General features: G+C 38.7%; 1 protein-coding gene across 2 annotated transcripts in view; it reads left to right on the top strand.

Moving 5' to 3' along the window:
* Positions 1 to 27122, top strand: part of NELL1 (neural EGFL like 1) — a 761891-nt gene that overhangs the window by 216631 nt on the left and 518138 nt on the right. For both annotated transcript variants that reach the window (XM_012735524.2, XM_012735523.2), the window contains exon 12: positions 6644 to 6772. In XM_012735524.2, coding sequence (XP_012590978.1) covers positions 6644 to 6772 — 129 coding nt within the window. The remainder of the gene's footprint in view (positions 1 to 6643; positions 6773 to 27122) is intronic.

Below are 27122 nucleotides of genomic sequence, written 5' to 3'. Positions count from 1 at the left end.
TAGGAGAAAAGAAACATAGACAAAGAATACTTGTGATAAAGGATGTACACATGACATTGAGTCAAGCTTTGTAATGAAGGAAAATATGACAATTTAATCATTGATCAATTATGACATGGGAAGTGAAGTTCAGGTACTTTCTTTCTTTTAGATGCCTAAAATTACCCCTTTGGTAGCAAAAACATCAAGTACTTTTCCTAGTGACGATTACCATAAACCTTTCAAGCTCTTATAGAAGTATTCTCAACTGTCAGAGGTTCAGATTTCCAGCAAGTTACACTCTTGCTCTGATCTTGATTGGGGCAATCACCAGTTAACAGGTCCAAATAGTGAGGCTGGATGGAATACCATGCTCACCTAGGGCTATGCATTTATTTTTAATGTTCCAGTGAGTAGCTACATCTTTCACTTAATGCTGTATGGGACCATATATGACATAGTGAGAAGTAATGAGCATTGGCATTAGCCAGACCTCATGGAGGGAAGCCCTGGCATCTTCACTTATTAGCTAGGTATTGGTTGAGTTTGGGTTTCTCTTTTCTACCTTGAAGTTGAGGATAACAGCATTATTAAGTTATTCTGAACTGTAGACATTATTGTCAATAGCGTTGTCAAAATCATCATGATCATTGTGGCCACTATTTATTGACCTCTCAGTATGTATTCAGAACTGTTTCATGTACTTTACATAGATTAGCCTATTTAACTTTCTCAATAACATATTAATAAGGTATATAATATAATATTATTCCTATTTAAAACATCTAGCATAATGCCAGGCATATTATAGGTGTATGGATTTTATTATTTTTATTCAATAACAATTGTTATCACCTTTTAGAATAAATATAGCCTGAATATTGTTGATTTAAAATTCTGTTTCAAAGAAAAATAGTTCTATTAATAGCACATCAGCACTGAAAGGAATTAAATTTGGAGTTTATTTAGTACAGTGATTTCCATATTTTTAAGCCAGAAACTGTCACTCACATGATCCGTATGTCAAAAATATAAAAGCATAACTATTCTATTTGAATCAGGGGCAGAAGGCTTGAACTCTACATAACAACCAATGTGTGTCTAAGGCTTGGAGGAACTCAGTTTGAAAATCACTGATTTTATCCATTCCCAGTATACATGCTTAGATAGGCAAAGTAATTTGTGCTATTTTTTTAGCTGCAGATCCTGAATTATTGATTAGATCTCCTGACTTCTAGGCCCACTGTTTTCTATAAGACCACAATATGTGATCTATCATAATAATTATTATTCGCTAAGATGTACTAATTTAAAGATGATAAAGCACCTTAATATACTTTATTATATGTGATATCATATATCATAACTTTTGTAGTAGGTATAACCTATTCCTCCTAGTCCACATAAAAATGCCATATAATATATAATAACTTTTGAATATTTGATAGAGAGTAAGGACACAAAGTAGTCAGAGACCAGAAATATTGAAAAGGGGTGATTCCATTGAGATAAACAAGTACACTTGAGTTGGCATTTTCCCTGACTGCGATTTCTAGTCTCTGGTGGTTTAGATTCTGGCTGCTAATGGACACTGTGTGAGCAGACAGGAGACAGCCTGGGGCTGGTGTGAAACGCATAAATCAAGAATCTTGAAGGGTAAATGAATCCCTCAGTGTGTGGACTAGGAAAAATTCACTCTCTGAAATGAGAGTTTCCTGTCAGTCCTGACTCTGGATGGAGGTCTAGAGGAGAAAAGTTTGCATTCCTGAAAGCTCAGGGCTAGAATTTATTCTACCTGTGTGGCTCAATTCTCATGAACCAAGATAAAAATGTAGTTTAAAGTGATCTTGGGTTGATAGTTCCCTCAGGCACCTGACAAAAGCAAACACAAATCCTCTCTGAAAAAAATACAGCTTTAAAACCAAAACCTCAAATAACTCTCACAGATTAGATTTCAAAAAATATGAGCTCACAAATAAAAGAATCACTCAAAACCCAAGAAAATAAGCCATGGTTCATGATATTCAATATAAACAACAAACCACAAAATCAGATGCGCAAAGACTAAATAGAATTATCAATATAAAATATGCATATGTAATATGTTTAAAGAAATTTTTACAAAAACAAATTAAAAAATGAATAAGATACTATCAAATTTGACCAGATTAAAAAGAATCAAATAGAATTCTAGAAAATAAAAATATAATAAGTGATATTAAAAATGGTAGGAGTGACTTAAAGAGAGTATGACACAGCTCAAGAGAGAATTAATAAACTTAAATATACATCTGGAAGTTACAAAGAGTTAAGCGTATAAAAAAATAGAAATGGAAGATATGAAAGCAAGTCTAAGTAACATGAAGGAGAGCTTAAGAAGAAAGAGGATTTATCTAATTAGAATTCAGAAAAGGATAATAGAGAAAATTGTGAAGAGAGAATGTCTAAAGACACAGTACCTTGGAATTTTCCAAAATGATAAAAAATTTTATCAATCTTCTGATTCAGGAATCCCAGAAAATTCTAAATAAAAATAAATTAACACCCGGATACCTTAGAGCAGGGGTCCTCAAGCTTTTTAAACGGGGGCCAGTTCACTGTCCCTCAGACCGTTGGAGGGCCGTTGGAGAGTGCAGCGCACATTCCACACATGCGCACTGTGGGCCTGGGACTAGTCGGCTGCTAAGCAGGACAGGCAGCGGCGGCAAAAACACCCGGCTAGATAAATGTCCTTTTGTGATAAATGTCCACATGTGGCCCGCAGACCATAGTTTGAGGACGCCTGCCTTAGAGCAATGGTCCCCAAGCCTTTTTGGCACCAGGGACTGGTTTGATGGAAGACAATTTTTCCACAGACCAGGTGGCCTGAGGGGCAGGGAACCACCACCTCAACTCCACCTCAGATCATCAGGCATTAGATTCTCATAAGGAGCATGCAAACTAGATCTCTCACACTCCCAGTTTACAGTAGGGTTCACATTGCCGTGAGACTCTAATGCCACAGCTGATCTGACAAAAGGCAGAGTTCAGGCGGTGATGTGAGTGATGGGGAGCAGCTGTAAATACAGACGAAGCTTTGCTCACTCAGCCACCGCTCACCTCCTGCTGTGTGGCCTGGTTCCTAATAGGCCACGGACTGGTACTGGTCCATGGTCTGGGGGTTGGGACTGCAGCCTTAGAGTAAAACTCAAGAATACAAAACCAAACCAAACCAACAAAACAAACAAATAAACACAATCTTAGATGCAGCCACAGAGAAGGGATTGCCACATACAAAGAAATGACTATTAGATTAATAACTGACTTCTCAGCAACAATAATGAAAGCCAGAAAACAATGAATAATATTTTCAAAATGTTGAGTAACATAACTGTATAACCAGTAAAACTATTTTTCAAGTATGAGGATACTCTGAAGATATTTAGACAAATTAAAATTGAGCACACTCACTATCAAAAGATAGTAAAAGGATTTCTAAAGGATACATTTGGAAGAAAAATGATTATCCTGACAAAAAAAAATGGCAGGGATTCAAGAAGGAATGTTGAGCAAAGAAAATGTTAAATGTAGTGGCTAAAAAATATGCCTCAGGAAACATATTTAAGAGTGTTTCTAGCAGGTTTTGTTCCAGACCACAGCAACAAAGTAAATATTGCAATAATATGAGTCATGCAAATTTTTTAATTTCCTAGTGCACATAATAGTTACATATCCACTACATTGTAGTTTATTAAGTGTGCAATAGCATTATGTTTAAAAGAGTTAACTATTTTAGTTATAAACATGTTAACAATCACCTGAGCTTTCAGCAAGTCACAGTCTTTTTGCTGGTGGAGAATCTTCCCTCAACATTGATGGCTGCTGACTGATCAGGGTGGTGGTTGCTGAAGGTTGAGGGGTGGCTGTGGCAATTTCTTAAAGTAAGACAACAATGAAGTTAGCTGTATCAATGGACTCTTTCATGAAATATTTCATTCATGCATTTGATGCTGTTTGATAGCATTTTACCCATAGTACAAATTCTTTTAAAAATAGTCAATCCCCTTAAACCCTGATGCTGTTTTATCAACTAAGTTTATATAATATTTTAAATCCCTTGTTGTAATTTCAAGTATGTTCATAGCATCTTCACCAGGAGTAGATTCCATCCCAAGAAACCACTTCCTTTTGTCATCCATAAGAAGCAGTTCTCATTCATTCATATTTTATCTCAAGATTTTAGTAATTCAGTCATATCTTCAGGCTCCACTTCTAAGTTCTCCTGCTGTTTTCACCACATCTGCTGTTACCTCCTCCGTTGAAGTCTTGAACCCCTCCAAATTATCCATGAGGGTTGGAATCAACTTCTTCCAAACTCCTGCGAATGTTGATATTTTGACTTCCTCCCATGAGTCGCAATTTTTTAAATGGCACCTAGAATGGTAAATCATTTCCAGAATGTTTTCAATTTACTTTGCCCAGATCCCCCCAGGCTTTGTGACATATAGTTCTTAAATAGTAAGACTTGAAAAGTCAAAATTACTCCTTAATTCATGGGCTGCAGAAAGGATGTTGTGTTAGCAGGCATGAAAATGACAAAAATCTCCTTGTACATCTCTATCAGAGCTCTTGGGTGTCCAGATGCATTGTCAGTAAGCAGTAATATTTTGAAAAGAATCTTATTTTCTGAGCAGTTGGTTTCAACAGTGGGCTTAAAATATTCAGTAAACCATACTTAAACATATGTGCTGTCATCCAGGCTTTGTTGATCCATTTCTAGAGTGCAGGCGGTGTAGATTTTGCATAATTCTTAAGGGCTCTAGAATTTTCAGAATGGTAAATGAGCATTGGCTTCAACTTAAAGTCACTAGCTGCATTAGCCCCTCACAAGAGAGTCAGCCTGTCCTGTCCTTTGAAGATTTGAGGCCAGGTATTGACTTCTCCTCTCAGCTATGAAAGTCCTATGGCATCTTCTTCCAGTAGAAGGCTGTTTTGTCTACATTGGAAATCTGTTGTTTATTGTAGCCACCTTCATCAATGATCTTAGCTACATCGTCTAGATAACTTGCTGTGGCTTCTTCATCAGCACTTGCTGCTTCACCTTGCACTTTTATGTTATGGAGATGGTTTTCTTCCTTAAACCTAATGAACCAACTTCTGCTAGCTTCCAACTTTTCTTCTGCAGCTTCCTCACCTTTTTCAGCCTTCATAGAATTGAAACGCATTAGGGCCTTGCTCTGGATTAGGTTTTGGCTTAAGGGAATGTTTTGTCTGGTTTGATCATCTATTCAAACAGTAAAACTTTCTCCATGTCAGCAATAAAGCTGTTTTGCTTTCTTTATCGTTCATGTGTTCACTGGCGTAGCACTCTTAATTTCGTTTAAGAAATTTTTCTTTGCATTTACAGCTTGGCTGTTTGGTGCAAGAGACTTAGCTTTCAGCCTGTCTTGGATTTTGACATACTTTCCTTAATAGGCTTAATCATTTCTAGCTTTTGATTTAAAGTGAGAGATATGCGACTTTTCCTTTCATTTGACCACTTAGAGGCAATTGTAGAGTTATTAATTGGCCTCATTTCAATATTGTTGTCTCTCAGGGAACAGGGAGGCCCAAGAAGAGGGAGAGGGACAGGGAAATGGCTGGTTGATGGAGCAGTCAGAACAGACACGTTTATTGATTAAGTTTGCTGTCTTATGTGGGCGTAGTGTGTGGTGCCCTCAAACATTTAGAATGATAACGTCAAAGATCAGTGATCACAGATCACCACAACAGATATAATAATAATGAAAAAGTTTAAAATATTTCAAGAATGACCAAACTGTGACACAGTGATGTGAAATGACCCTATGCTGTTAGAAAAATGGTGCTGATGTACTTACCTGATGCAAGTATTACAAACCTTCAATTTGCAAAAAATGTGTTATTTGTGAGCCACAATAAAGCAAATAATAGTAAAATGAGTTATGGCTATATACTGACTACAATGTGGAATATTCATACTATAGAATATTATACAACATTGACTAATAAATGATCTATAGCTACAGGCATTAATATCAATGAATAGAAAAAAGTGCACTATAGCAGATATGTACAGTATGGTTTCATTTATGCAAAGTTCAAAATGGGCAAAACTAAATGATATATTGTTTAGGAATAAGCACAAATTTATAGTAAACCTAAATAATATGCAATAGAGTGATTAACGCAATATTGAGGATATTTATCTTTAGTGGCTGGGAGGTGGATTTATTGGGGAGGTATAATCAAGGAGTGCTTATAATCTGGTTATATTTATTTTATTTTATATATTCATATATTTTATATGTTCTTTTCTATGTATTATGAAGTCAACAATAAAACAATTATAAAAAGTGTAGTTTTATTTTAAAAAATTAAAAAAAATAAGAAGGTAGTAAGGAGAAGATTCAGGATCAGCATGGATAAAAGCCTTCACACACGAACAACCTAAGCAAATTTGAGTACAGGGTAAAAACACCTCTTAAACATGACACAGAGTTTCCTATTCTTTTTCTTCCCACCTCCTACCCTGCTCATCCTTGCATATTGCCAAAGTATATTTTTCTGTATAGTGACATACAATAAAAAAATGTTTCATGCTTTATTATTTTGAGGTCTTTTAGTGCTTCCTTTTCTGATATAAAATTTTATTTTCTTCTTCTAGGTCATAACTTTTGTGCAGAAGGGCCTAAATGTGGTGAAAATTCAGAGTGCAAAAACTGGAATACAAAAGCTACTTGTGAGTGCAAGAGTGGTTACATCTCTGTCCAGGGAGACTCCGCCTACTGTGAAGGTCAGTAAGCTGTTTAATGAAGTCATTTGTGAGAAAATTGCTGAGGAATGTGTTCCTGGTAGATGTGGGTAAAGAGTGAAAGCCATCACTTGGTTTTGGTCCTACAAGATCCAAAAGAAATCATGTCAACTGCCCAGGATACTCTATTCTTCTGGTTTATCCAGGCTGCTTACTAGCATGAGAAAGCAAGACTTTTGAAGGTAGTTATGAAACAGTAAAGAAATAGGAACAAGGAACAGCAGGGGTGTATCAGATCTCATGTTCTATTGTTACTGTACCTAGCAATCATTGGAACAATCAACTGTAAATGCATCATATTCTGTTTTCTTATTTGAGGAGACTGTCATCTCCATATTCAGTTAAATGGTATGTGTTGGATTCGCTTTTCCAATGACACTTTGACATTAGCTTATATCCAGCTGCCGTCTCTTTTACTTGCCCCGTCAGAGTTTTTTTTTTTTTTTTCTTTTCCCCAGTTGGGCTTCTTAATGACTGATTCATGAATTGCCAACTCCCAATCTCTACTGAAAGTCACAGTTATGAGATACACAGCTATGAGATAGACTCATAACTTTGGCACATGGGCTGATGCCGTTACAGTGGGTTGGTGGCCTCAAGCATCAATGACCCACATTTCCACTCTGGAAAGAACAACTGTGTCTTACCTCTCTTTCCAAGCTCAGTACTCCAATCTGCTAGTGGTGAGCATTGCACAACCCTATTATTTTAACATGTCAGAGGAGATCAATTAGCACTGAGCCTGGGCTGTATGTATAATGCCATAATGTCTGAGCCCATCCATTTCCAAGGTGCTCACTGGCCCCCTTCTACCAGTCTGCAGAAGCTCTAATAGGCAAAATGATGTCCAGGCTGTTTTCTGTTTGTCCCAGTTCTTGTCATTCCAATTATTCCTGTCATCTTCACTAACAATACATTGCAACATGGTGACATGTTAATTAGGAAGGTAGCTCCCTTGAATTGAATGGATGCTGCAAAATCCTGCTCACTCTCATCTAAGTGATTTGGTTCTCAAATGGGTCAGGTGTTCTCAAGGTAGAAACAATATTAATTGATGTAATGGTAAAGTTCTTTCCATTCCGCTGTCTTACAATTGGCCCTTGAACAACATGGGTTTGAGCCATGTAGGTCCACTTATACTCAGATTTTTTTCAACCAAATGCAAATCAAAAATAACCAACCTAAGTGCCCATCCATTCATGAGTGCATAAAGAAAATGTGGTGTGTATACACACACACACACACACACACACACACACACACACACACACACACACACACACACACACCAGGGAGTACTACTCAGCCATAAAAGAGAATGAAATAATGTTGTTTGCAGCAATTTGTATGGAATTGGAGATCATTATCCTAAGTGAAGCATCTCAGGAATGGGAAACCAAATACCGTATGTTCTCCCTAATAAGTGGGAACTAAGTGGTGGGTACACATGGGCACAAAGAAATATAAAGGACATTGGAAACCAAGAATGGGGGAGGGTGAGAGGGAAGGTGTAAAATAACTTACCTATTAGTACAGTGAACACTCCTCTGGTGATGGACACATGCAAAGCCATCATGACTTAAGCATTAAACAAGGTATCCGTGTAACGAAAATATTTGTAACCCCTTAATATTTTGCATTAAAAAAAGAAAATACAGTATTCGTGGGAAGCAAAACCCACATACATAGAGGGCCAACTTTTCCGATAAGTTGTAGGCAGGTTTCCACAGGGCCTTTGGTGGACTTGAGTGTGTGTGGATTTGACTATGTGCGGATGTCCTAGAACTGATACCCAGATATACTGAGAGAGGACTGTGTGTTGTTAACCCCTGCTTAACTTTTTAGCTTTGACTAAAGACCTCTTTAGTTATTAAGGAAATGTATCTACTTACCACTAGTTATTGGTAGCTTATAAGTATCCTTTTTTTTTTTTTCATTTCTTTTGGATGACTTTTTTCATTACTACCTTGGTTCTTGGTTCTCATTAGCAATATATTATAACTAATAATTTCATTCTTTTCCTTTTTTACATTTTTTTTTGCTTGGTCTATAGGTTTGAAGTTGGTTAGAGAGAGACATGCCACTTGGCAGAATGAAGCTGCCACTTTAGCTATGAACCTTTTTATCTATCCTTTAATATCTTAGTTATTGATTAATTTTGGTGAAGAAGACTTAATTTCAATACTTTACATTAATATCTTTTTTTAAGCTCTTACCTTATGCTATTATCTATTAGAAAATTAAAGTAATTTAAAAAATTAAAAATGTGAATATTCTCTCTATTTGTCATGGAAAAATCCTACAAGCCAGGTAACCAGGTAATGGTCTAAATCAGTGATCCCCAACCTTTTTGGCACCAGGGATCATTTTCATGGAAGACAGTTTTTCCACGGACTGGGAGGAGGGGGATGATTTGAGGATTATTCAAGCACATTACATTTATTGTGTACTTTATTTCTGTTACTATTACATTGTAATATATAATAATCATAAAAATCACCATAGTTTGGGGACCCCTGGTCTGTATAATTTACTTTCTTACCTTCTCTTATATGTGGGGATAGACTCTGAACAATTGTAAAAATGATAGAGGGAACCTCAAAAACAATCTGAATCCTGATTCCTCCTCTGGCAGACCTTTTAGTTGTCCATCAGAATCATTACAGCCACCATTCCTGGCCCCGCTTGTCTATTGAGACCTGGCAGAATATGGAGAAAACTGCTCATGCTATTGCTGTTGGAAACTCTTTGATTCCATCCTCATTGATACCATTTTTTATTGCATAGAATCAGTTCCATGAGGAACCATCTGTGACACCAACTTACTTTTTCTGTGTGAGGCCTTATTTTATTGATTATGTTGAGTGATTTAGGTCTGAATCACTGATTTCTTGGACATGCTCCTGCTCAGCTTAGTGTACCAGCCTGGCTTTGGGCCAGTTTGCATTGCGGTGCTGCCTTGGGTAATTGTGATGTGCTTGGTCTTCAGTTATTTCTCTGTTATCATGAAGACTTTCCAACAAGACTTTCCAGGGACTCATTCATGGAGAGAAGGATAGCACCTAAGGAGAAGTGGCTAAACCCTGGAGCCCTCCTTGTGTGGAAGACTAGAGTCTGGGGGTTAAAGCAGGGGTCATGTGCTGGGCATCTGGATGGGAGGCACTGAGAACCAGCCAGAGCGAATGTCGACATTGAGAGCAGATGCCTTTCTCTCCTTCTGTCCTGCCATCATCAGCATGTGAACTTGGGTCTTTGGGCTTATGTTCCCATAACTTATGACTGCCATAGCCCTAGGCATGGTGTCCTCACACCAGCATAATAAACAAGGAAAGGAGGAAAAGGCAGGGGTTAAAAACTTTCTCTGTGTGAGGTTCTGTCTTTTTATGTTCAAAGAAATTTCTTCCTAGAAGGTTTTCTCACCACCCCACTCCCACCCCCATCATTGTCACATGTAGAAGACTTCCCTGATCTTATTTCTTAGACCTGGGTTCTAACCCCCTTCCGCACACATACCCCTAGACCAATGTTTGGGAAAAGCGAATGTGATACCTGTCGCTGGTTTGGGCTTATTGTGTTCACTCCCCAGAGCTGGAGGAGAGGCTTACCTTCCTTGAAACCAATTGATCTTTGCCCTTTACCTGAACCAAATAGGGTTGTATCAACAGGAAGAAGGTGGGGGTGGTTTTGGGGTATGCAAAAAAAATCATGTCTACCCCATTATTTTATGGTTAAATTTAGTATGTAGCCATTCCCCAGCTCTCTCCTAAGCATTGCTCCCAGGGGGGATCTAATAGACAAGCTTAGAGGTGGCCAAGCACTCACCTGGGTACTACAGACGCTCAGGGGTAGGTTCATTGTCTCGCCACAGCCTAAAAAGAACTAGATACTTATGAATTGCCTCAGGCAGGTTATTTTCACTCTGAGTAAATGGAATGAAGAATGAAAATGACCCATATTGTAAAAGTCACCATGAATAAGACTAGCTTGCAAATTAAAACAAAATATTACACACATTGTTCAAGCTACCTTGAAAAGCCTATTCAGGCCCTCAGTGGAAAAAGAAGCACAAAAAGCTTTCAATTTTAACTTCCTAGTGTAGTAGAAGAGATAGGGTGTATTAAGGACTCCTGCTCTGTAGAGATTGTTGTAGAAACTTCCTTAGAGAAGATATCGAAACTCCTAGCCAATCAATAGAACATAATAAGACCTTTTGTCAGCCATGATACAATTCACAGGAGGTTGTTTCTTTCACCTCATCTGACTCAAGCAAGAGCACTCCCCATTTTGAAAACTGCCTTAGTTGGAATTTAGTGTTTTATGAATCTGGTCGGCTGAGGCTTTTTCCCCTTTGTGTTAACATTTTCTTTCCTTTTTTTTAAATTTCATCATATTATGGGGGTACAAATGTTGTTAGGGTTACATATACTGCTTTTGCCACCCCTCCACCCTTGAGTCAGAGCTTCAAACATGTCCATCCTCCAGGTGGTGTGCATCGCACTCATAATGTGAGTATACACCCATCCCCTCATGCCCCTGCCCACCTGCCCACCATCTGATAAATGTTTTTTTCTTGACATTTTGGTAACATTTTATATCTTTGCCTCTCCCTAGGAAGGGTTAGAGGTATGCCCTTCCCCTCCACAATGCTCACCACATCCCTAAGATGTGGGTCTACCCCTCCAACCCCCGAATCCCTGGTGAACACCACCATCATTTGAGCACCATAGTTTTAATCAGTCAGTACCAATTTGATGGTGAGTACATGTGGAGCCCATTTGCCTGGTCTTGTGTTGCCTCGCTTTGGATAATGGGTTTAAGCTTAATCCAGGATAGTATAAGCGGTGCTAGCTCACTGTCGTTTCTTAGAATTGAGTAATATTCCATTGTGAGCATATACCAAATTTTAATATCCACTCATGAATTGACGGGCACTTGGGTTGTTTCCATGATCTTGCAATAGTGAATTGTGCTGCCATAGACATTTGGGTGCAGATGTCTTTATAATAGAATGTCTATGCTCTTTTGGATAGATGCCTAATAATGCTATTGCTAGATCGAATGGTATTTATATTTCTAGCTGTTTGAGATATCTCCAAATTCTTTCCCACAAAGGTTGCACTAATTTGCAGTCCCACCAGTAGGGTAAGAGTGTTCCTGTCTCTCCACATCCTTGCCAGCATTTGTTGTTTGGGGATTTCTTGATACAGGCCATTCTCACTGGGTTTAGGTGTTATCTTATTGTGGTTTTGATTTGCATTTCTCTGATGATTAGAGATGTTGAGCATTTTTTAAATATGTTTGCAGGTCATTATTCTGTCTTCTTTGGGGAAGTTGCTATTCATTTCCATTGCCCATTTCTTGATGGGGTTGTTTGATTTTTTCTTGTTAATTCTTTTAAGTTCTAGATAGATTCATATTATTAGACCTTTATCAGAGGTGTAGAGAGCAAATATTTTCTCCCATTCTGTGCATCATCTATTTGCTCTACTGATAGTTTCCTTGGCTGTGCAGAAACTTTTTAATTTGATCAGGTCCCATTTGTTTATTTTTGTTGCTGTGGTGATTGCATTGGGGGTCTTCTTCAAGAATTCTTTGCCTAAGCCAATGTCTGATAGGGTTTTCCTAACATCTTCTTCTAGGATTCTTAAGGTGTCATGCCTTAGGTTTAAGTCTGTTATCCATCTTGAGAGGATTTTTGTGAGAGGTGAGAGGTAGGGATCCAGATTCATTCTTCTGCTAACCAGTTTTCCCAGCACCATTTATTGAAGAGAGATTCTTTTCCCCATTGTATATTTTTGTCTGCTTTATCAAAGATTAGGTTACCTTATGCAGACGGATTCATCTCTGGAATCTCAGTTCTATTCCAAATATTGATGCTTCTGTTCTTGTGCCTGTACCAGGCTGATTTAACTATTATTGCTTGTAGTATAGCTTGAAGTCAGGAAGACTGATACCTCCAGTTTGTTCTTTTTACTTAAGATTGCTTTGGCTATACAAGGTTTTTCTGGTTCCATACAAAGTGAAGAATTATTTTCAACAGGTAGGTCTTAATTAGTTTCTGAGGTATTAGTTTAAATTAGTAGTGTCTGAGGAAAGTATGGCAATAGGAGTCCTACTTATGGTCTTAATTCTTGAATTTGTAGTCTATATAGAGTTTTATAAACTTTTTATTTCTGCTGTAAAAAGTTATTTAGGAGAATAAAGAACAATGTGACGCCGTATGCAACATGCATCATGCCATCTTTCAGGTATGCAATGTAATACAATTAGCATTAAATGGTAATACATTTTATTTGCAGAGTGTTCTGAATTCTTCAAATTTCTTTTATATACGGTATGCTTTTTTTTTTTTTTTTTTTTTTTTTTTGAGGTGGCGTCTTGCTCTGTTGTTGCTCAGGCTAGAGTATGATAGCTCACTGAAACCTTGAAGTCCTGGGCTCAAGTGATCTTCCTGCCTCAGCCTTCTGCATAGCTGGGAGTACAGGTCCTTACCACCGTGCCTGGCTAAGTTAAAAAAAAATTCTTATAGAGATGGGGTCTCAGTATGTTGCCCAGGCTGGCTGGTCTTAAACTCTTAGCTTCAAGCAATCTTTCCACCTCAGCCTCCCAAAGTGCTGGGATCACAGACATGAACCACTGTGCCTGGCCTATATAGGTTATACTTTGTGAGCCTTACAATAAATATGTGCAGAAAGTGGTAACACTGGCTGCATTAACTCCATTTTACAAGTTCGGACCCTGAGACTCAGAGCAATGAAGCAAAAATGATGTTCAGGTTATTTCTACTCCAGGGCTTCATGCCTGACTTATGTCACTCCCTCCCCCTACCACCCACACTGTTTTGATGTTGTGTTATTGTTCAAAAAAACTTGCTACCTTGTTGGTCCCGCTGACATCAGGTTTAGGTAATGAAATGTGAGTGAACATGACATGTGCCATTTCAGAGTAGAAGCTCTAAGAGGTTTTGCAGGATTCTGCCTCATTCTCTTTTCTCCCTGGTATAACAACTGGCAGTGTTCCAGATCAGGGCATCTCCATTAGCCTGGGTCCCAGAATGAAGGTGGCATGGAGCAGTGTGACAACTGACAGATGACGGATACATGGCACAAGTGAGACGTAGCCTTGTATCCCACTGGAATTTGTGAGACCTGTGGATGGCAAAGTTACCTATAACCTTTGCATAAGGGCATAAGCCTACTGATATATCTGCCTGAATTAATTGATCCAAATGTCATGGCTTCAGAAGGATACTTCCAGCTTGCTGCTCACAACTGAGAGCAATTTTTAATACAGCAAGCATTGACAGTTATCAGAATAAGTGCAGTTTTTTTCAGGGGGTCATCAGTGGTTTGTTCTGGCCCTGCTGCCAGGGAGTAGATCTTTTGCAAGCCACAAGTTATAAATGAGTGTTTTGTTATACCAAATCCAACATGGTGAATTAAATTTCCTAATTAAGATTATAATGAGACAATGCATGTCGAAAATTTAGCAAATGAGTCTGGTATTCAGTAAACATTTACTAGATCACAACAGTTACAATTATCATCATTATTATTAACTTATATCATTAACATTTTGGGGATCGTTCTTGGATTGGAGAAGTGTGAGCTTATGGAAACAAAGACTTTGAGAAAGAGACCACACTTTTTTGGAAAAATTGGCAGGTAGAAGGGGAGAGTAATTTTAGATGAAAGAACCAGGTTCGATCTGTTCTGCCAGGGCATATTGTTGGCATTGGAGCGCCAACCATAATGAAGATGGATTCATCCCTTCCTTGGAAAAACACAGGTAGAGCCATATTCAAGGAAATACTTTGGAAAAAATGACATGTATTGGCATGAATTTAATAATTCCATGTAACAAAACTACTGAAATGTCTGAAGCACAGCAGGTGATTAGCAAGGGGATTTATAACTTCTTTCATGTGACTGGGGGTGATGATGAAGGGTATGCCCCTTTGAGTGGTAAGAGACTTGGAAAGAAGTAGAGAGATCAGAGTTCACACAGAAAGCAGTCCTTGGAGTAGCTCCAGGGTATTTACTGGAGGCAGAGGCTGGCATGAACGCACTTCCATAGAAACAAGACCCTGCAAACTCTTGATTAAGAGAATATCTGGGAATATGGTCTAGTGTGCTTAATTACACTTATGATTATCCAAGAATTAATCAGGTAACTTTTTGTTTTTCACATTTTCTTTTTTGCATTTAAATGTTTTGCGTCTTACAAAATGCAGGAGCATCATGATCCATGTAGCCCAATGTGTGCTTAAATCTGGGCTTCAGTCTCCTAAAATCCCACTTTGGACAGCAAGGGATTATCCCACCATAACAACAGTTGTGCTGCTGTATCAGAATACCTGAGCCTAGGTAATTTATAAATAATGGAATTTTTTTCTCTTGCAGTTCTAGGGAAGTTGAAAATCAAAGTGCTGGCATCTGGTGATGGCCTTTTCAATCCATTGTCACAGGCTGAGGGTGGAAGGGCAAAAAATGGGAAAGAGAGGCACCAAATTGGCCTTTTTATATAAAGGCAGAGCCCTTGTGGCCTAATTACTTCTTAAAGGTCCCACCTCTTAATACTGTTACAAGGTAACTAAATTTCACTATGAATTTTGGAGGGGGCGAACATTCAAACCATAGCAGGAATAAGAAGCCTCTTTTGATCATTCATTGTTAGTAAAACCTTAACTTGTAGTTCCTGCTTTCATTTATTTCCAGGGATTCAGAATGCTTGAGATAAGTATTCTGTTTTATTTTTATTTTATTTTCATTGTGGCATTTATAAGAATACCTTGAGGTGTCCCCTTTTCCTGTTTCTAATTATCCTGCCTGATTAATGGCAAGAACTTCTGGTACCCACTTATCTGTCAAACTCCGCCTTTGCTTTTACAAGACACAGAGATTTCTAGCTTTTGCTTTGTTCAAAATAGCCCACATGTTATCTTCTTCCCAACAGCAGATGCAGATGAGCCTTATTCCTGGGCCTGGCTTTTTTTCTGCCCCTGCTGCTTTATTCTGTATGCTACTTGGCAAAAGCAAATATTCCTGCTCTCCCACCCACTTAAACTCTTCTTAACCACTCTCTGACACCTGCCATATATGCACATGCACATAACTTTCTCTTTGGAATTATAACAACAGGAAAATAAAGTCCAAATCCAAATCCTGGTTATTGCACTTGGGTTAAACCAAGGGGTTACTGTTAAGCTCTGTGCTTAGGAAAGAGCCCCAGTCTAACCAACTGGGACTCTGGTCAGGATTAGGGGTTAAGATAGCATTGTTTTTATTTTTTTAACTAGCCTTCAAAAGTTCATTGGCAAGACATCGTGTGAAATTTTTAGTTATTTCTTTGTGATAAAAATGTTGTAAATATTGATTAAGTTTCAAGGCTAAGCTCATAAAAGCCCACTGAACCCATCATGTAGCTGAACTATCATATTACATAGCTCTCCTGAGTTCCAGGGTCTTGAAAACAGAGGATCACATGCTTTTCTCCCAATCTTAGCTATGGATACATCAATTCACCTAGTTGATCAGGCCATAAGATGTAGAAGTCGTCCCCAGTGCCACTGTTTCCCTCATCCCTGACATCTGTGACATCAGGAAGTCTTGTTAGCTTTACCTTCACAAGGAAGCACAAATTTACCTGTATTATGCTGTCTTCACTGCTGCCACCCCAGCCCAAGCCTCTTCTATCTTCTGGCCATTTATCATAGTAGCATCCACTCTTGCCCACTTATGGTCCATTTCCAGACATCTATCAGAGTGAGCTTTTTAAAGTGTAAGTCAGATTATATCACTCTCCTGTTGAAAATTGTCTCATAGATCCCATGTTCCTTAGAATACTATCCATACTTGGTCCTATGTAATGCCCTAACTAATCCAGAACCTGCCTACTTCTCCAAATTCATCTCGTTCCACTCTCTGTTCACTCTTCTTGCACCACACTGGAATGCTTTTTGTCCTTCCCATAGGCCCATGTCATAGTTCTTTCCTTAAGCTGAGATCTTTGCAAACTCAGATCTTTGCAAATCTGCAGGCATTGTTCTAGGCATTGTTCAAATTGCAGCCCAAATATCACTTCTTTAGAAAGATCTCCCCTAACCAACCTCTCTAAATTAGCTCTGCTACTATCCTGTTACTCTTTATACCATTTTAACTTAATTTGTTTTATTAATATTTTCATTGTATTTTCTAAAATTGTGTTGTTTACTTGTTTGTGTTTTTGTTTAAAGGTTTATTGTTTGACTTCACCCCTTTAGAGTATAAGCTGTATGAGGGTAGCCATTTTATTTTATTTGATATACCTCTGGCACCTAGAATAGTGCGTGGTACATTATAGACACACAAATATATTTGTTTAAGGAAAGCCATGAAGGGAGAAAAAAAAGAAAGAAAAAGAAATCAGTCAGTCTCAAGCTGATTCATGCCTTTCTAAAGTGACACTGCTTTCTTGTATCAGATTTGTCCTATTAGTGTTGCTCAAGTGCTACTTTTTAAATTGCAGTCTGTAGGTCAGGGGCTGCTTCTGCTCAGTTTTGCTAATACTCAGCCCATGTAATGCTGAAATGTTGCCTGTTAACCTTATTCAATATAAATTGCACTGTCTTTATTTGCTACAGAATGCCTTTCCTACATCACATGGAAACAGGGTAGCTCTCCCTTCATGTTGGTAAGAAGAGAATCATTTTTAAAAAAATTGTTTTGATCAGCTGCTTATAGTAAACAAACAAATTCTCTGTGGCCTAAGACAATAGAAGCTTTTTTTCCATTCACATTCAGGGGTCCTCAAACTTTTTAAATAGGGGGCTAGTCCACTGTCCCTCAGACCGTTGGAGGGCCGTTGGAGAGTGCGGTGCACATTCCACACGTGCACTGTGGGCCTGGGACGAGTCGGCTGCTAAGCAGGACAGGCAGCGGAGGCAAAAACAGCCAGCAGGCCGGATAAACGTCCTCGGCTGGCCACATGTGGCCTGTGGGTCGTAGTTTGAGGACCCCTGATAGATTTTCAAATGATGTTCCCGGTCAACAGGTGGCTCCCCTCAAAACTGTGATTCAGGGAGCCAGGCTCCTTTCCTCTTGTGGTTCCAACCACATGCAATATGTGGCTTCCAAAGTCACCATGGGAGGGCAAAGACGATGGAAGGTTCTCAGTGGGAGGTTTTGATGGGCCAGTGCTGGCCCACATTTCACACTGGCTAGAACTCAGATGCTGTGTCTAACTGCAGGAGAGGTTGGTGGATGTTCTCTAGCTGTGTGCCCAGGAGGAAAACAAATCTGTTTTGGTGAATAGCTTTCTGGTATTACCAGATTGCCCAATTATTCAATTTTTAAAAATCTCCTTCATTAGTTTTAAGCCTTCTACTTTTGTTTATTTCCTGTGTCCTACCAAATGGGCCTCTGGCTTCAGTTGATTGTATTGAAACTTGCTCACTTGGAGACTAGATAGGATTTAACTACTTGACCATCTCCTTTTTACTTTCTTGTTTACATTATCTCCAGGCATCCCTATGGCCCCCACTGTACATCTCTTCTGGATTTGTTCAATCCTCAATATACTCCTTGTCCCAAAGTGTGATCCATCTCTTCTTTCCAAACAAAATTCACAGTTTCTCCTGTGCTATAGTTCTGAGTTTTATGCTAGGAAGAAAGCGGCTCAGGAAACAAGCTTGTGCACATTTGTAAATGATTGATATCCACGTCACATTATCAGAGGTAAATGTATTCTTTAAAGAGGATGCTTGTTAATTAAGAAAATACGCAAACCATTAAATTTCAAACAGCATAGCAAAAGAAAGTAAAAAATTAAAGTGATGTGAATATAGGAGAAAGAGCTCTTAGACAGGAGGACTAAGCATATGGTCCCTGCCTGGGAGTCTGTCTGGTGGTTGTCCAGTTGTCCTAGGATATTCCTGCTTTCTCATACTTTCCCTTCTTATGGTTGTTTCTTTTCTTGACTATTTCCAGGGCAGTAATAGTGGGGAAAAAAAAAGAAAGGAAACCTTTAAGGTAGGGATAAGGAGATTTTGATTGATCCAGACTCCACCATTTACCAGCTGGATAACCTTCAGAAGTCACCTGATTATTCTGTATCTTGATTTTCTCATGGTCTAAATAGGACTTTTCAACAAGCCTACTTTACCAATTGGTGATGAAAATAAATATGATATATGATATGGAATGTGAAAGCATTTTGCAAAGGCTAACACAGCACAGCTATGGGCTATAACATTATTTATGATTATAATTATGTATCATTGTAATAACAAATATTATTTTCATCATTGTCAGTGCTTAGAATAGAACAATAGAACTCAGGTCTTCAGATCTTCATGGTATATCTGTCTATCTATGTATTCTCTCTCTCTCTCTCTCTCTCTCTCTCTCTCTCTATATATATATATATATATATATATATATATAATCTACCAATACAGAGAGCCACTACTTTGTGTTGAGCCACTGTGGGCTTTATAAAAGTGAGGCTTCTATATTGTACAACTACAGGGGGCACAGTTCATGTGGTAATACAGGTGAATGGCACCTGCTGAAATTATGCAGTATAGAGTCTGCAAGGTTGTACACAGCAAGCCTATCATGGGCATAAAGAGTCAGGCCCAGAGTCTTGTCTCATTCTTTCAGTGAGCATTAATTGAGCACCTACTGTGGCTGGGTCTTGTGTTGGCTTCTAGGAATCCAATGACGATTAATTAAACCATAGATTCTATCCTCAAGGAGCTCAGAGTCTAAAGGAGAAGAGAGCCTTGTAATCAGATAATAAAAAGACACTAGAAGGCCGGGCACTGTGGCTCACGCCTGTAATCCTAGCTCTTGGGAGGCCGAGGCGGGCGGATTGCTCAACGTCAGGAGTTCGAAACCAGCCTGAGCAAGAGTAAGACCCCGTCTCTACTATAAATAGAAAGAAATTAATTGGCCAACTGATATATATATAAAAAATTAGCCGGGCATGGTGGCGCATGCCTGTAGTCCCAGCTACCCGGGAGGCTGAGGCAGAAGGATCACTCGAGCCCAGGAGTTTGAGGTTGCTGTGAGCTAGGCTGACGCCACGGCACTCACTCTAGCCTGGGCAACAAAGCGAGACTCTGTCTCAAAAAAAAAAAAAAAAAAAAAAAAAAAAAAACACTAGAATTTGTTTCATCTTAGGATTTTAAATGGCCTTGTAGGAATACAATAGTGGGAGCAATGCATTCTGCCAGTGGGAGTCTGAACAGGCTGCCTGGAGGAAGTGACATTTGAACTGAGTCCTTAAGAATGAGAAGGTCAGCTAGAGGAGGTATGAGGGAAGGAAGTTCTTGGTAGAGGCATCAGCATATACAAAAGCACAAAGTTAAAAGTTTGGCATGACTGGAACATAAGGAGTTTGGTAGGAGATGAGAACAGAGATGTGGTTGTAGTCAGATGGGGAAGAGCATTGTAGGCATGCTAAGGAGTTTCAATTTATCCTGAAGGACAGTACGTACAGATATAGGGTACAGGTATCACAGTGGGTGGAAAACTGGATGCATTGGGGTATGGAAATAATATTGGAACTCTCATTTACATTTATTTTCATCTCATCCTTTTAGTTTTCATTTTGGTGTTTTATGATCATGATATATTGGTATAAGAGTACATACATATATTTTATTAAATAGATACATGTTTACATATAAAAAGTACATACTCAAAAATTTTTTTCCTTTTATTTTATATTATGGGGGTACAAATATTGTTAGGGTTACATTTATTGCCTCTGCCACCCCTCTCCCCCACTGTGCCAGAGCATCAAGCGTGTCCAACCCCCAGGTGGTGAGCACCCCACCCATTATGTAAGTATACACCCTTCCCCTGCCCCCCTCCCACCTGCCCCCCCATCTGATAAAAGGTTTTTTTTTTTTTTACATTTTGGTTACATTGTATATCTTTGGCTTTCCCTAAGAAGGGTTAGAGGTGTTCCCTTCCTCCCCACAATGCTCGCCACAACCCTAAGATGTGGGTCTCCCCACCGTCCACCGAATCCCTGTTGAACACTACCATCATTTGAGCACCAAAGTTTTAGTCAGTACCAATTTGATGGCGAGTAGATGTGGAGCCCATTTTCCTGATCTTGTGTCGCTTCACTTTGGATAACAGGCTTAAACTTAATCCAGGATAGCATAAACGGTGCTAGCTCACTGTTGTTTCTTAGAATTGAGTAATATTCCATTGTGAGCATATACCAAATTTTAATTATCCACTCATGAATTGATGGGCACTTGGGTTGTTTCCATGATCTTGCAATAGTGAATAGTGTTCCCATAAACATTCGGGTGCAGATGTCTTTATAATAGAATGTCTTATGCTCTTTTGGATAGATATCCAGCAATGCTACTGCTGGGTCGATTGGTATTTATATTTCTAGCTGTTTGAGATATCTCCAAATTCTTTTCCACAAAGGTTGCACTAATTTGCAGTCCCACCAGCAGTGTAAGAGTGTTCTTGTCTCTCCACATCCTCGTCAGCATTTGTTGTTTTGAGATTTCTTGATACAAGCCATTCTCACTGGGGTTAGGTGGTATCTCATTGTGGTTTTGATTTGCATTTCTCTGATGATTGGAGATGTTGAGCATTTTTTCTTTATATTTGCAGGCCATTATTCTGTCTTCTTTGGAAAAGTTTCTGTTCATTTCCATTGCTCATTTCTTGATGGGGTTGTTTGATTTTTTTTCTTTTTAATTCTTTTAAGTTCTAGAAAGATTCTTGTTATCAGACCTTTATCAGAAGTGTAGAGAGCAAACATTTTCTCCCACTCTGTGGGTTGTCTGTTTGCTCTAATGATAGTTTCCTTGGCTGAAGGAGAACTTTCCTTGGCTGAAGGCTGTACAGAAACTTTTTAATTTGATCAGATTGTATTTGCTTATTTTTGATGCTGCAGTGATTGCCTTGGTGGTCTTCCTCAAAAATTCTTTGCCTAGACCAATGTCTGATAGGGTTTTCCCAACATCTTCTTCTAGGATTTTTAAGGTTTCATGCCTCAGGTTTAAGTCTGTTATCCATCTTGAGTGGATTTTTGTGAGAGGTGAGAGGTGGAGATCCTGACCCATTCTTCTGCATGTAGCTAACAAGTCTTCCCATTTACTGAAGAGAGATTCTTTTCCCCATTGTATATTTTTGTCTGCTTTATCAAAGATTAGGTTACCGTATACTGATGGTTTCATCTCAGGTATCTCAGATCTATTCCAGATATCAATGCTTCTGTTCTTGTGCCAGTACCAGGCTGATTTAACTGTTATTGCTTTATAGTACAGTTTGAAGTCAGGAAGACTGATGCCTCCCAGTTTGTTCTTTTCACTTAACATTGCTTTGGCTATATGAGGTTTTTTCTGGTTCCATACAAAGCGAAGAATGATTTTTTTCTATATCTGTAAAGAATGCTGGTGGTATTTTGATGGGGATTGCATTAATTCTGTAAATCACTTTAGGTAATATTGACATTTTAACGATATTGATTCTACCAATCCATGAATAAGGTAGATTTTTCCATCTGTTCAAATCATCTGCAATTTCTTTTTTTAGCTTCATTGTTCTCCTTGTATAAATCTTTCATATCTTTCATTAAGTATACTTCTAGATATTTAATTTTCCTTGGAGCTATAGTACAGGGTATTTATGCTCAAAAATTTTTATCATTAAACTCGCATAATCCAAACCAGAGACCATTGCTGTAGGTTTCAGAGTATCTAATGGTGAGTCTGATATAGGGAGGACATAATTGGATTGGTATGTTAGGAAAATCATGTTCAAGGCCACATGGAGGCAACATTGGCTAGAGAGATGATGGAGGTAGGGAGCCAGGTTAGGCAACAGTACTTAAATACTTGATGTTTTCATGGGTTTTCAAACTTGGCCTGGTAATAAGGAGATAAAGCATCATTGAGATCATCAGGATCTTGTCTGGCCTCACTTAGTGCCTCTCCCCAAACCCTTGCAGTCATGCTACATCTGATTTTTTTCTTTTTTAAGATACTTTTTTTAAATTTCAGAATATTATGGGGGTAAAAATGTTCAGGTTACGTGTGTTGCCTTTCCCTCCCCTTCTTCCCTGGAGTCAGAGCTTCAAGCCTGTTCATGCCCCAGATGGTGGGATCACACTCATTATGTATGTATATACCCATCCCCTCCTCCCCCTTCCCATCTGCCCAACGCCCAATAAATGTTATTCCTTTATGTCCACTTAGGTGTTGATTAGTGAAACCAGTTTGCTGGTGAGTACATGTGGTGCTTATTTTTCCATTCTTGGGATACTTCACTTAGTAGAATGGGTTCCAGCTCTATCCAGGAAAATACAAGAGGTGCTATATCACTGTTGTTTCTTATAGCTGAATAGTACTCCATGGTATACATATACCTCATTTTATTAATCCAGTCATGTATTGATGGGCACTTGGGTTGTTTCCACATCTTTGCAATTGTGAATTGTGCTGCTATAAACATTCCAGTGCAGGTGTCTTTTTTTATAGAGTGTCTTTTGTTCTTTTGGGTAGATGCCTAGTAATAGGATTGCTGGATCAAATGGTAGATCTACTTGTATCACTTTAAGGTATCTCCATATTGCTTTCCACAGAGGTTGAATTAGTTTGCAGTCCCACCAGCAATGTAGGAGTGTTTCTATCTCTCCACATCCATGCCAACATTCATTGTTTTGGGACTTTTTAATAAAGGCCATTCTCACTTTAGATAAGTGATATCTCATTGTAGTTTTGATTTGCATTTCCCTGATGATTAGAGATGTTGAGCATTTTTTCCTATGTTTCTTGGCCATTATTCTGTCTTCTTTTGGCAAGTTTCTGTTTATGTGCCTTTGTCCACTTTTTGATAGGGTCATTTGATTTTTCCTTGCTGATTTTTCTGAGTTCTAAATAGATTCTAGTTATCAGCCCTTTATCGGATATGTAGCTTGCGAAAATTTTCTCGTATTCTGTAGGTTGTCTGTTTGCTCTTGTGACAGTTTCTTTGGCTGTGCAGAATCTACATCTGATTTTTGACCATGGCTTTTCTTTGAGAGCTCAGATGCCTGGCGTTTTCCCAGGCGAATCTGTCTTGTTCAGCTCAGGGCAGATGCTATCCAGAGGCCAAGCATGCAAGAATGGCCTTACATCATTTTCTAATGATATGCCTTCACCTTAAGAAATCACTCTGAGACTTCTTTTGGCTCACTGTACAGTATTTTAGGGCTTTAGGGTATCTCTTTGAAAGACATGATGCATATATTATGTTATTTATAATACTTAGCATTTTTGTGTAGCAAAATGAAGGAAGAGTAGGAAAAAAAGAAGGGAAAAAGTCCCTGCTTATTTTTCAGGGACAAGTATAAGTTTTAGAGCTTAAAATAGAAATATAACTTTAGTAGCTTTGAACTTTTTTGGTCATTTAAAAAATAAATACCTTATGACTATCTCCAAGATGCCTGCTATCTAGACAGGAATGAGAAGACTTGAACTCACTAGGTTTTTATTGTGCTTTTGCTATTGGAGCTGGTATGTTAGTGGCCACTGTGATTTTGGCTCCCTGATGAAGCTTGCCTGGGTAGACAACAATTGTACACCAAAAACAATTAAAGAAGAGTAGTAGAGGTCTGGTGGAAAGATGAGATTTAGTTTTGGGGTCCCTGGGTTGGAAATGCTGGCTCTACCATTATTTTGTGAACTTAAGCAGGGAACTTCATTGCTCTTCATCTCCCCTTTACAAAATTAGGGTGCTATGCTTAGCTCAATTGTCTTTTTTAAAAGAATTGCTATAAGAACTAAGGTTAGTAAAAAGGTCCAAGGCAGAATCTAGAATAAAATAGGATTATAATACATGTTATGTTTGAATATAATAAATACTCAATCAGGTATAATTAAGTCCTCAAATATATGGTTCAAAATGTGTGTCCGTGAGTTGTGAGGAAGGGAGGGAGGGCTAATTCTCAAAATTAGCAGGAAAGACATCATAAACGGCTGGGGGGGGGGACTTGAAATATCAGGACTACAATGGCTGTGAAGGATGTTGAATGTTTGATGGGAAAATGTGGGGGGCTATGGGAGATATTCAAGCTGAGACTGTAGGATGAGATGAAATCAGAAATTTGAGGGAGGGTGAGAGGAGATCAGTGCAAGAGGTGGGAGCAGCATCTCTGAAATCCTGCAGGTACAAAAGAGCACAGGAGCATTTGGTGTGCTTGGAGCCCCGTGTGGGAGATTGAGAGTAGTGAGTGCAGAGGGAGGTAGAACTGGGAGGCTTTGTAGGCTTTATGAAATTCGGATTCTATTCTAAAGGCAAGGGGAAGTTGTTGATGGATTTCTAAAAGAGGTGATAAGATTCAATTTGTATTTCTGAAAACTCATTCTGGCTGCAGTGGAGGACGGAATGTAGCCGCAAGTCAGGGACACCAGTTGTCAGTCTGCTGCAGTAATCGAGGCAAGATGTAGTGCTGGACATGGGAAAGTGGGCAGGAGATGAAATCAGCAGAATTGGTAGATTGGTTGTGAGATAGATTGGGTATTGTATGGAAAGTGAATCTGGAATCAATTCTCTGGTTATTTCATCTGTAGCACATCAAACTCTAACGGCTGACTTTGTGGCTCCCTCCTCTGGGCTCTGATAACACTTTGTTCGGACCTTGTTAGAGTGCCCATCATGCAGGATCTTCAATGCTTTTTTTTTTTTTTTTAACATAGTTTCTAGGTTGAGAGCTATTCAAAGGCCAGAGCTGTTTCTGATTCCTACTCATATTGTCAGGACCCAGCCTAGGGCCTGGAATATACTATTAATAGTTACTTTCTGAATGAACCCAGGAGTAAATGAAGGTGTGAAGGTGAGAGTCTGTTGGAGACACCCTATCGCCCTATGGATTCTTTCCACTAAGACGTTTAGTGTCACCTAGAGAGATTTTGTTAATTGCTTTCCAGTTTTAAGGTGGAAAAAGCCACCTTGAAATGTGTTCCAGGTACGGGGCTTATATATTTTTATATCTCCTCCTTTTAGCATTGAGAGGATTTATAGAAAGCCCAGTGCTAGCTAACAGCTTCTATACAGAAGGAGCTGCTATACAGACTCAGGGACTTCTTCCCATTCATTTCTGGGTATTTATCACTTTTCTTGCTGTTGCTGAATTTTATCTTTTGATGCTGACACCTGGCTGCTGAAAGCTCTAATGGGAACTTTTCTGAGCCCAGCTAAAGAAACTTGGTTTGTCAGATAGATTATAGTTCACATGTAGATGCTTCCAGCATTGTGCAAACTTATGTTTTGTATTTGACTGACAAAGTAATAGGTTTTTTTGTTTAGGTTTAGGAGGAAAGAATGGAAATGAGAATTCTCTTTACAAGCACCAGAATGTAAGCTTTATGAGGTCTGGGACTGTTGCCTGTTTTGTTCATTATATTGTCCCTAGTAGCTTGTACAGTGCCCAGAACAGAGTGAGTGCTCAATAAGTAGCTATTGAATAATAAATATCTATTGGTGGTAGGATGTGGGATACTCCCAGGTATTAGATAAATTTTTGGGGATAAAAAACTAATAATTGTGCCAGGCAGTGTGCTAAGCAGGTGTTTATACTTGTTATCTTATTCAATTCTGACTGTCTCTAATTGGTCAATAAAGAAAACAAGGCTCATCCCACAGCTAGTATATGACAGAGCCAGGATTTAATCTCAGGTCCTTCTGACACCAAAAATAATTCATGGTCCTGTAGAATGATCTAGAGGAAGAGTAATTATAGTTTATTCCTGTTATACTTTTTTTTTTATTTGCCAGGATACATTTAGTTAGGTGTTCATTTTCTACAGCTCTACACTTTAGAAAATTTCTTACACAGAAGTAATATTTTCTCTGAATGTGTATTTGTCTATCTGACACACCAGCTCAGCATTTCTTTGGTGGGCAGGGTAAACATAGCATCCTTCCTGAATTATAGACAAGCCGTGATGAATAGCAGTTCCCAGGATCCTTGAGAACCTTTAGTTAGCTCTCCCTCCCTGCTCTTCTGGCACACTGAGGCATCACTACCCCTATGGGGTCTGAGGTATAGGAAGTAAAAAGGAATCTGTTTAATGCAAAGTTTGAATGCTTACATTTAAAAAAAGATAAGTGGTTTTGGTATTTTCCACCTACCCAGTGTCTTAATGTACTTCCAAAAAGTGGATTTTTTTTTTCTAAATTCACTCTGATGAATTGTAACTCATTTGTAGTGAATGATTATTCACTGTTATTCATTAATGCTATTCCCATAGGTGATAAAAATCAGGAGCTTCCTTTTAGTGTTCTTGAACACGTCTAAGTGCATTACCATCCTTCTTCCCCGAGTCAGTGGT

Source organism: Microcebus murinus, chromosome 4 (assembly GCF_040939455.1).
Source record: "Microcebus murinus isolate Inina chromosome 4, M.murinus_Inina_mat1.0, whole genome shotgun sequence".
Taxonomy (NCBI): Eukaryota; Metazoa; Chordata; class Mammalia; order Primates; family Cheirogaleidae; genus Microcebus; species Microcebus murinus.
This window is presented reverse-complemented; position numbering and strand designations above follow the sequence as displayed.